Raw genomic sequence first — 11,135 nt, 5'->3', positions numbered from 1 at the left:
AATGATTCTGTATCCATTTTGTTGGCACAGCTGTCCCCTCAATGGACTGTGCCTTCTCTGGAACCAAGATCCTCATCTTCTTCCTCTTAAAGTCACCAGAACCTGGCCGGGGCTGAGTTCCCAGGAGGTGCCAATGAATGTGAAGTACCCACCATGAGGAAGTCGGTGTGTACGTGATGGATGGAGTACCCCACTGAACCCTTGATCCGCCAATCAAATAACTGAGCATGCAGGTTCTTGTCCCTGCCATAGTTGCATTAATACTTTCAGATTACTTTTCCCTCCGAAGGGGGAAAAAGGCATGGTCTGGGCAGCTGTGTCTTTAATTAGATGTTCAATGTCCCCTGTGGACTAGGACTGGCAGCTCTGAGGGTGTGCTCCCCTGGAAAGAGCCCTCGGGTTCATTCTTTCCTCTAACAAGTTACTTAGCCTCCCTGCACCTTAGTTCAGGTGGGGTTCCGAATCCTATTATCTGAAAGAATTGTGGTGAATATCTGGAGAGATACTGTAAAACCCTACGACGTTTGAAATAGTAGCAATTATTGGGCTTTGGAGATCCTAATAAAGTAACACCTCAGCGTCACGACGCCAACAAGTTGCATTCGTTATTCCAAATGACAAAAAGAAACTCCCAGGGCAATACTGCTCTTAAAAGTTTGTTTCTCTGAAATAAGAACTCCTGTACGTCCCGGCCTCCTCAGGCCCACGGAAGACGACTATACGTTAAGCCCCGCCTCCCTAGGCTATAAGCCACGCCCCTTTCGTTCAAACCTCTGTGTGAAGGGCCCTTCAACATTGAAGGACACTTTTTTTCACCAATAAGAAGTAAAAATGGTGTCAACGTCCGGTGAGGGGCGGGACTTCCTTGCTGTTGCTAAGACACTCTTGTTTTGCTCCCTGACAACCCTGGCGGGGGTGCGCTAGCTGCGGCCGGGCTGCAGCCCCCGCGGGAGCAGGTGAGGCCCGGGGTCTGGGCGGGCAGCCGGGTGGGGAGGGCCGGCCCGAAGGGGAGCCGGGAAGCACCGCGGGGCTGGCGGGGCCTCGCCCACCGCGGAGGCCCCACCTCAGTCTCCTCCCTGCTGGTCCCCAGCCTCAGGTCCTCCCAACCCCCATCCTCCCACTTAGCAGACCTGCGAGCTTGGTGGTGTCAGATTCGCTGTCGCGGTTCTGCAGACCGCTTCTCCCCCCCACCCCACCCTGCCCCCCAACTCCTCCATCAAGGCCCCGTCACCTTTCGCGCTCCGCCAGACTCCCTGACCGAACCCTGCTCCCAGAACTTTGGACACCCCCCACCCCCATACAAGGTGTAATTCCCCCTTCTGGCGGCTGGGCCTGGGGTTCCTCATGACTTGGACAGGAGGCGACGTGCTGGGACTCCAGGCTGGCTATTTCCCTCTTTGGGCCTCAGTTTCCCCATCTGTAAACGAGAAGTTGGGCTGAATGATCTCTAAGGCCTCTTGGACTCTGACGTTCTAGGATGTGATTCTTTGGCCCACAGCAGGCTTCCCTGAGGACGTGCTTCCGGTTGGAGGAATGGGGTGTAGTTCAAAGAACTCGGCAGACCTGGTTTGGGTTCCCAGTAGCAGGACCCCAGCAAGTTACGTAATCTCCCAGAGCTCGTAGAAAATCAGGATACACAGCGCATCTCCTTTGTGGATTCTGAGGATAACATGAAGTATAAAGAGTCCAGTCCAGTCTCGATTCTGTATTTGTTACTTTCCTTCCTTTGTCTCTTCCCCACATTCTTCCCCTCGGAAGTGCCACCACCTCCCTTAGTGTGAGCTGTCATTTCTCCATTTGACCCCCAAATCCAGATCTCCAGCTCTGCTCTTTCTCCTGGGTTTCCGTAGTTAGAGACACTTTGGGGTTGCGAGGTGTGTGTGTGTGTTAGAGATGGATGTGTTGATTGATGTGATGGTTGGATTCAATGGCTTCTCTCCTGCCCCTGATGATCCATGACTCGGTGATTACCTACTCTTGCGGAGACACCTCCATTTGCACATCTCGCCAGCGACTTAAGCTCGGTCGCTCTAAAATCAGACTGGCAGCTCCCTATCCACCGGTCATCCCTGACTTCCCCCGTGTCTCTCAGGGGCATCACCATCCTCCTGGGGCATCGCCCGTCATTGGGCCATGCCCACCCCACTGGCAGTTGTCACGTGGCTTTGACTCTGCCTCAGCGGGATCTCACATCCCTTCGCTTCTGAAGCCCCCACCCTGGTTCACATCTTTGATGTCTGTCACCTGGGCCATGGCTGTAGCTTCCTAACTGTCCCTTCTTCTGGTCCTTCTTCCTGTTAACTCCATTATATGAACGAGAATAATTGCCCAAAACCACCACCAACCCCCAGGAGACCTCCAAAGGGCTTCTCATTCCCCACTAAAAACATCCACCCTTCTGAAGCCCGGGTTTTAGGGCCCTTCTGCACGTCCACAGCCTCACCCCCCCTTTCCCCGCCTTCTTTCTCCCTTCTCCTCGCCAGTTTCTGCCCTCCAGCCACGTGGGCCTGTTGGACTTCCACAGAAAACGTTTGGAGCTTTCTGCTTTGACATCACCGTGTTTGTTCCCCTCGCTTTCCGGAAGCTCTTGTCCACCTGTCGGGATTCCTACTGCCTTTTAGGGTCTGACTCAAAGGCTGCCCCTGCCCTCCAGTTTTTCTTGCTGTCCTCTCCCTGGCCATCTGGAATTCTCCTCTTCCCTCTATCTCGGCTTCTGTCTTGTGGCACTTACGCTCTCTGTCCTGAGCCCCAGTTAGTTCCTTGTGTATGTGTGTTGGTGTCTCAGGTGGTAAGCTTGAAAACAGGACTGTCTCTTGCTTAAAGTGGAGTCGTTGGAAAAGCATAAGCTTGAGGTCATATATACTTGATCGAATCCTAGCTCCTCTATTAATTAGCCAAGTGGAATGTCACTTTCCTTTCTCAGCCTGCACGGTCATCAGAAAAGTAGGGATAATAGCGCCTGTCTGACAGTTGGGGGGCGGGGGGGGAGTTCTGAGACCCTGTATGCAGAGCACCCATCCTGTTGCCTTGCTTAAGGTCAGTACTCAGTATTATGGATTGAATTTGATATGTCCTCTCCCTTCCCATGGGGGCAAATGAAATACGATTTAATTACAATTTAGATAATTGTTGTTGTTCTGCCGTGTGCCAGACACTGGACTTGGTGCTCTGGAGCATCTACACCAGAATAGATAAAGTCCTTCAGCCCTGGGGATGGTCTGGACTCCTGATGCACTGCTAAGTCATGACTGGTTGTGAGATGTCACCAGTAATGAGCTATTGTGAATGGCGTTTTAGCCCAGCCGGTGTAGCTCAGTGGTTGAGCGTTGACCTATGAACCAAGAAGTCCCGGTTCAATTCCCGGTCAAGGCAGCTGATCAGTGATTCTCATCATTGATGTTTCTATCTCTCTCTCCCTCTCCCTCCCTCTCTGAAGTTAATAAAAATATATTTTTTAAAAATTATTTTTAAATAAGGCAGTGGTTCAGCCTTTTGGCTAAGATGAAGCGTAGGTATCTGCTCTTACCAGTTCATTGTCTGATATGTCCTCTCTCCGAGGACAATATATTTTTTAAAAGTGCTAACTTCTACAACATATTTTTTAAAAGTGCTAACTTCTACTTCTTTCTATGATGTCATTCTTAGTCTTTTATGTTCAACTCTGTTCTCTTGGGTGGGGAAGGGGAGGTGGGAGCTGGGTAACCCACTGTCTGTGGTCAGTAGGCAGCTGTTCTCGGGCAGAGCCAGTAGCTGCGGCGGTTATGACTTTGGGTTGTACTCTGTATCTTGACCAGAATGTTTGTGATTTCATCCCAGTCTGTACCACGTGAGTCCGTGTTATTACATCATGTTACACATAAAGAACGTGTCTTGATCAAGCATGCAGAGGGGCCCTTGGCTGAAGAGGAGCATAAAGAGCAGGAGAGAGAGCAAGGCTGCCTCTGGCCTTGTGCGGGCCCTGGGAGGGCCCAGCTTTGGTACCCAGCAGGTTCAAGTACGCCGGCCATGGGCACACTTACATTATTAACGGGCTCTCTCTTAGGTCTGATGGGACACTCTGGCCTGGAGCTGTCCGGTCCACACGCGTTTGCATGGAAGATGGATAAGGTTATTAAAACCTCTAGTTCTATTTTTGGCAGCATCCTTTCAGCAGGGTTTTGAATCGTGTCTGAATGACTGTAGCTGTACTCGAACGGTACAGCATCATAGAAAATTCTCCTGCCTTTCTCTACTTGGAGCACCATCTGTAACTTGCTTTTCCTTCTTTAACTCTCATCCCTCTGGTACCTGTAGTGGTTATGAAAGCTATTTGCCGTCATGTTCTTTAGTAAACGTGGTTGAATCATGTTGCCAAAGTCCTGGCTACGGTCACGCGGGTAGGAAGAGCCGTGCGAGGATACAGTTGAGAGCTTTAACATTTCTGAGTGCGCATTCATGTCCTTGGCGCCTGCGCAGCCTTCCGAAGCTGGGGTGGTCCTGTTTCACAGGGGAGCAGACCCCGCTCCGGGGAAATCACCTGCCCACGGCTGCAAAGCAGGGCAGAGGGAAGGAGTCATTTCAGTTACAGAACTGCTGTTCCAGCCCAAAGGCTCCGCCTCCTGGACCGGCACCTTCTCTGCTCTGCAGGATGCTGACCCTCCCCCTCCCCCCCACCCCCAACTCCCAATGGCTTTTCCCCTTTGTTCTTGAAGAATGGGCTTTGTGACCCTTCCCAAGTCTATTTCATCGGGATTCCGGATGCTGAAGGGTCCCAGTTGTCACCCTGCCTGCCCGCAGGACAGCCGTGTGCACAGCGGCCTCCAGTGCCCTTTCCGGCCGCCATGCTGCCACTTTAGCCCGAGGATGAATTGCCTCAAACTGAAATATTTAGGTGGAAGATACGTTAGCAGCTGCTTCAGCATTTTAAGTGGTTCCCCCTTGAAAAATCCCGGGAGGTAAACAAGCCTTAAAGCCCTTATCCTTTGATCATCAGTGTCGCTGCCACCTGCCGTCACCCCCTTGGTAGTGCGGAGGCGGAAGCGATAAAGTGGCCTGTAATAGAGCGAGAGGGACAGGATGGGATTGGGGATGGGCGGTAGGTTAATGAGTGAAGACGAAGGGATTCGCTGGATTTTGTGACAGAAGAAGCACGAGCCGAAAGTACAATGAGTTGTGCTTGCTAACTTGCCACCTTTTATGTAGAGCCAAACAAAAACTGCGAATATCTGAATGGTGCAAGTGCCCAGACTTGGTAAGAGGAGCCATCTGCCCAATGAGGAGTCAGAAAATGCCAGTGTGGTGGGATGCTGGAATTGGTGCCAGGCTGAGGGAGCCGACCAAGTGGAATGGCGCTGAGGGCGTCTGAGGCATGGGGGGCGGAGGGGCGGAGGGGGGAGCACAGTCAGAAAAGCGCACGGTACGCTCAGCGTTCGGCCAAACAAGGGCAAGTTAGCATCCGAACAGCAGACACAGGAAAGATCCAATGTTTTTCTCCCGCTGGAACCCGGGAGCCGCGCACTGGGGTCAGTGCGGTGGGTGCCTACCGCGTGCCAGTGCTGTGAGAAGGCCTGACGGAGGATCAGGAGTGCCCACGCCAGAGACGGCCCAGACTCGCGCCCCAGCTCTGCTGCTCGCTGGCGGTGCCCTCGGGTCAGCTGCGTAGCGGCCCGGGCCTCTGTTGGTGCAGGACCGGACTCTTGGGGTGTTGCAGCACTTCGAACGCTGGAAACCTGTTAAATGGCACCCGTCGTTACCTGTTCGTTACTACGCTAGGCATCTTGGGGGTTCGGTGGCTATGCCATGAGCATAACTTCGTTCAGAAATGTCCGAAATGCTGGAATAACGTGTCTGTGCTGTATTTGTTTGAAATGGACGTTAAAAAGGGTTTAACAACATGAGCACAGCCAGAAAAGGGCACTTACTTATAGTAGCATTTCTTCTGAGTTAAAAGAAAAAAAAAAAAGTCTTTGAGTTATCGGATAAATATAAAGAGAAACACCGGGATGTCCAGCAATGCCCGTCAGTTAGGATCCAGGCCCATCTCTTTAGGAAAAGCCCATCTGTAATTAGATAACTGGACACGAAAAGGAAAAAACCTGTGCCTGTGTCTCCGGCTTTATAGCTTCCGGCCACGGCCACGTGCATCCTCTGGTTCCCCAGGAGCCAGAGGGAGGCAGGACAGTGCACGGATGCCGGCCACGTGCCTGCACTGTGCTCGTTGCTTACGGACGTCGTCTCATTTGGTTCACAACAGCCTCATGAGCGGGACGCCGACTGCCCTCGTGTAACTGAGGAGGAGTCTGAGGCCGAGGCCAGGCGGGTGCGCAGTAGAAGCAGCACTAACGCCCAGGCCTCCAACCCCTGGGCCAGCCAGCCAGGACACGGGGGTGGGCGGGGGAGAGAGCCTGGCATGCCAAGAGGACATGGAACCCTGTTCCATTCCTTCCGCAGGCCAGGGACCTAAGGAGGAGGCCCTCGCTTCCCCATAAGCCCGGGATTGCCGATCGTGACCCGATCCTAACCGTTTCATCACGTCTGCTGAGAAACAGGGGCCACGCTCGCCGTGGGCACGCGGGCTCCAGCGCCATCGCCGGCCTGGCCCGCGTTCAGTATTTGTCTTGATAACGACGGTGTGGGCTGTGGCATCGCACCGTGTGCTCCTCGCCAGGTCCCAGCATCTCGTGTTGACTCATCGCCCGTCTGCAGACTTGCTGGCCATTTGGAAACGGATGCGGAGGAGTGACGACTGGGGGGTGTCAGGTTGTCACTGAGGCTTTGCTAATTGGCGATGGTGGTTTTAAAGCCAACTCTCCCCGGTTTCCCCGGTTTCCGCAGCACCCCCGGTTAAGACGCTTTCTGCTCCCATCAAGCTGGCAGGGCCTGCGTCCTGAGTCTCCTGGGTGTGTCCTAACTGCCCGTCTCGGCACCTCCTGAAAGCCCCCTCGCCTCCAGTGGTCACGGTGGAAGGATCATGGGAGAAGCAGAAGGGAAGAAAGATGAGGCTGATTATAAACGCCTGCAGACCTTCCCTCTGGTCAGGGTAAGCCCCAGGGAGGGAGGCAGGGGCACGCAGGGCCCACGCAGCCTCGGAGGGAGGCAAGAGGCAGTGGGGGAAGGTGAGAGGGCTTTGCTGGCTCAGAACCAGAGATTTAGAAGTCAGCGGTCATTCATTCATTCATTCATTCATTCATTTAACAAGTATTTATTTAGGCCACCCTGCATATCCTGGGCTGTTCTAGGCTGTGGATGTAGTTGTGAACCAGACAGACGAAGGCCTGGCCCACAGGAAGGAAAGGTTTAAACAACGTAGTTTCCGTTCCTGAGTGAGGGGAGAGGAGGGTTATGGGGAAAGGCGGGTTGTCTTTTTGACATTGGAGTGAGGTTGTCAAGTAGGCAGTTGGATGTAGGAGTCTGGAGCCGAAAGAGAGATTAAAACTGGGGATGAAATTGTGGGACCCACCCCTCCCCAAATATAAGATAAGTAAATCCTCGGAACAGGCTGGGGCCCCTGGAGAGCAGAGAGCGAAGAGGAGGAGAGGGTGGAGCCAAGCCCGGGGCCCCCCAGCGCTGGGACTGGGAGGGGATCCCGCCAAGTGGACTGAGAAGCGCAGCCGAGAGGCAGGGAGAAGCCAGGAGCCACGAGGCCGCGCTGTCCCCGGCTCCGCTCCGGGGTGAGGGCAGCAGTGTCCGAGGGAGGCAGCCCGTGAACCGTTTTCTGAGCCGGATTCACTCCTGCCTGGGCGGCCGCCTCCCACACCCATTAGCTGCAGGTGGTGCGACGAGGCCTCCAGAAGGCAGAAGGGCCTGGGCCTTGGAGCCACGTGGCTCAGCTGAGGCCGTGCCCCCAGTTCCCAGCTGTGCGCCCCAGTCAGGAGGTGCCAGGGCACTCACCCCGTGTCCGTGCCATGAGCCTGGGACAGAGAGGCCAGCCTGAGCCCAGGCCACGGCTGAGCCCTCTCCGTTTGTCCCCTGCCCTGTCTCTAGCACTCGGACATGCCAGAGGAGATGCGAGTGGAGACCATGGAGCTGTGTGTCACGGCCTGTGAGAAATTCTCCAACAACAACGAGGTATTGCCATTGGTGCAGGCGCCCCTCCTGCCTTTGGTGACCCCGTGGGTGAACCAAGTACCCCCGTCGGCACAGCCAGCTCCAGAGGGTCCTGCGGGACAGGCTAGAGCAGGGATCCTCAAACTACGGCCCACGGGCCACATGCGGCCCGCCGAGGACATTTATCCGGCCCGCCGGGTGTTTTTGCCGCCGCTACCTGTCCTGCTTAGCAGCCGACTCGTCCGGGGCCCGCAGTGCGCATGTGTGGAATGTGCGCCGCACTCTCCGACTCCCCTCCTTCTCTCTGAGGGACAGTGAACTGGCCCTTGTTTAAAAAGTTTGAGGACCCCTGGACTAGAGCATGTGCAGCCTGGGGAAGGGCGGTGAGGGCAGAGGCCGGTGCTGTCTGTGGGCACTATTCTGGCGGTCACGCCCAGCCCTCGAGGGAGAAAAGCCAGAGGGGTCCTGGTGACGCCCTGCCCCCTGCCCTGTCTCAGGGGGGCTGCTGGATAGGGCACCTGCCCTTGGCTCCATGCCAGGGGAGAACAGGCCCGCCCAGGCATTCATTCGCATATCCATTCATCCATTCAGAGATGTTAGAGCCATCTCCGTGCTGGGCACTGTCTAGGGCATCCACACGGGATTGTTATCAGTCGCTACAGGTGCTGAGAGAGAGCAGTCGGTGTCATGGCAGCCGGCGGGGAGGCAGACCCTGGCCAATGAGGGCCAGGGCTCTGGGCCAGCCAGCCCCTAGCTGAAATCCCACCTCCAGCCCTTCCTAGCTCCTTCACCTTGGATGAGCCATTTCTCATCTCTGAGCCGTTCTAGTCTAGAACTGGGCAGTGGTGAGGATGTGCACCCTGAGGTGGTGCGGACCAAGTGCTCACGTGGCACCTGGCCCTGCGGTGGGTGCTGCTGGTGCCCGGCAGATGCCCGCGCCTGGGACTTGTCCCTCAAAGCCTGGGCCTCGCCCTCCCCTAGACCCCTGCTTGAGAGAGTGAGCACAGGAAGGAGGGGGCCATTGTGTGACTGAGGGACGCAGTCCAGCTCCTCTTCTGGGAGCCGCGAACCCTTCAGGGAACAGCCTTCGTGTCCCACAGGTAACCCGACGCCTCGCAGTGACGATAATTTCCTGTGCAGTCAGCCTCCAGGGCGCTCTGGGCCTGTGACTCACAGTTCTGAGAACAGCCTGGTACTGACCCAGAAACAGCTGACCAGGACTCTGTGTCCAGCCTGGGGCCTGCTCTGCCCCCTCGGCCATCTTCCTGACGGGGAGGGAGGTCCGGGCCTCTGCCCCGCGTGGTGGCCTGGCGGGAGGGGGCCTCCGGCACCGTGGTGGTTCCGGGGCAGGACAGCAGGACCAGGAGGCAGGCCTTCTCCTGCCACGACTTCGCTTCCCACAGAGGGAGCCGGTGTGTGCTGCCCCTCGCACCCCTCTAACGCGCGCCCCTCGTTCCAGAGTGCCGCCAAGATGATCAAAGAGACGATGGACAAGAAGTTCGGCTCCTCCTGGCACGTGGTGATCGGCGAGGGCTTCGGGTTTGAGATCACACATGAGGTGAAGAACCTCCTGTACCTGTACTTCGGGGGGACGCTGGCCGTGTGCGTCTGGAAGTGCTCCTGACACTGTCCCTCCCCTGCCCCTCCTCCGGATGGGGCGCAGCCCCAGGCAGGGCCGAGTTTTCTGAAGGAGAGCGTGGGGTCTGTCTGTTGTCCTGTGTACCCGTGTCCTGAGCCAGGCCCCGTGTGTGAACTTAGCGACATCTCTATCCCCGGGCTCCCAGCCATCTCACTCTGAGTGCCAGGGTGTGAGGGCAGCAGGCCGTGGTCCCCATGCAGGGAGGCCGGGCACGTGACAGGGTGGGAGAGGGGGGAGGTGGACGTCTCCCACGGGGACATGCCAGCCCCACGTCTCTCGGGGCTACCCCCTCGCATCCGGAGCCCCCTGCCTTCCACCCAGGGCCGCTGGCACGTGACCCCTGCCCTTGTCTTTATGGACCGTATGCAAATGGCCCCAGGAAGGAGCCTCCCTTCCAGGGGCACCGGCAGCTTCTCTGGTCCTCCATCCTCCGGGGAAGAGGGGACTCCCCAGAAGCCCCTTCCCCGAGCTGACCCCCGGCTGAGCAACCACTGCATCTCACGGGCCAACAGCTCCACAGCCCCAGCTTCGGCCTGCGGACCAAGCAGCCTTCCCGCCCCCCTCCCCCAGCCGCCAGGCTTCGTCAACCTTTTCCACTCCCCCAGCGTGCAGCGGGGAGCCTGAGTGTCACTGAGCCTCGGCGAGCCGCCTGGGCCAGGAGTGCCCTCGCCGCGGCCGTCTCAGCAGGGAACCTGGCCTGCCAGCTACTCTCATCAGGGACCGCATGCTGATTTGTACTTCTCTCTGCTGGGTTTTCTAGATTCTTTTTGAGTGTGGGGAGAGTGTTTTAGTAGAAGGATGAATCCTATTTTACATAGCGGTCTTATTTATACAAATGTCTTGGTTTTTACAATTAAAATGGTCAAAAACTGACTTCGTCTACAGCCTCTCGAGGTTGGGGGGAGACGTGTTCAGGATCCTCAGAGTGTGGTGTATCCCAGGCACCGAGAGGCGTCTGGCCAGACAGCGAGGCTGTGGAGCCCTGTGCCCCGGCACAGCCCCTGGGCCCCGCCCCGCCCCGCCCAGTCCCTCTGGTGTTCGGGCTGAGTGCAGTTGGATGGGGCCATGGGGACACTGACTGGGATGCCCTTGATGGCCAGACTGAGCTCCTATCAAGATGTTTTCAGTCTCACATGATTTACTTCAGTTCAAAGATGTTTATTCCACAGCTTCGAGTGCCAGGCCCCAGGGGTGCGGATGCCAAGATGGAAAAGCCACAGAGCTCGCCCTCTGTGAGCTCACAGCCAGTCAGGAAGGAAACTAAACCCAGTCACCCTACTGAATGGAAACTGACGGGATAAAAGTTAGGACAGGGCATTCTGGGAGGAGGAAGGACGGGCTGCACACCCAGCCTAGGGAGTAGGGAGGGCCTCTGGCAGGTGAGGCCTAAAGCCACCTCCTTCCCTCCCTTCCACTCTCCCCACCCCCCCCAAAAAAGAAGAAGGGGGGGTATCCGCAGGTGATGATTAGC

General features: G+C 56.4%; 1 protein-coding gene and 1 pseudogene across 3 annotated transcripts; both read left to right on the top strand.

The window, feature by feature from the left end:
• Positions 1-877: 877 nt before the first annotated feature.
• Positions 878-10,537, top strand: DNAL4 (dynein axonemal light chain 4). 3 transcript variants are annotated; one of them, XM_008144612.3, is made up of 4 exons: positions 878-956; positions 6,814-7,018; positions 7,963-8,046; positions 9,485-10,537. In XM_008144612.3, exons 2-4 carry the CDS (start codon positions 6,950-6,952, stop codon positions 9,647-9,649), a joined length of 318 nt encoding a protein of 105 aa, XP_008142834.1. In that variant the 5' UTR covers positions 878-956; positions 6,814-6,949; the 3' UTR covers positions 9,650-10,537. The 3 variants fall into 3 exon arrangements, with proteins under 3 accessions (XP_008142834.1, XP_054574538.1, XP_054574539.1); XM_054718563.1 differs by lacking the exon at positions 878-956 and adding an exon at positions 4,852-4,934; XM_054718564.1 differs by lacking the exon at positions 878-956 and adding an exon at positions 5,210-5,230.
• On the top strand, positions 3,479-3,589 carry LOC114232715 (U2 spliceosomal RNA; annotated as a pseudogene).
• Positions 10,538-11,135: the final 598 nt, after the last annotated feature.

The sequence above is a fragment of the Eptesicus fuscus genome, chromosome 7, assembly GCF_027574615.1.
Source record: "Eptesicus fuscus isolate TK198812 chromosome 7, DD_ASM_mEF_20220401, whole genome shotgun sequence".
Taxonomy (NCBI): Eukaryota; Metazoa; Chordata; class Mammalia; order Chiroptera; family Vespertilionidae; genus Eptesicus; species Eptesicus fuscus.
The sequence above is the reverse complement of the archived record's forward strand: the minus strand, read 5'-3'. Positions and strand labels throughout refer to the sequence as shown.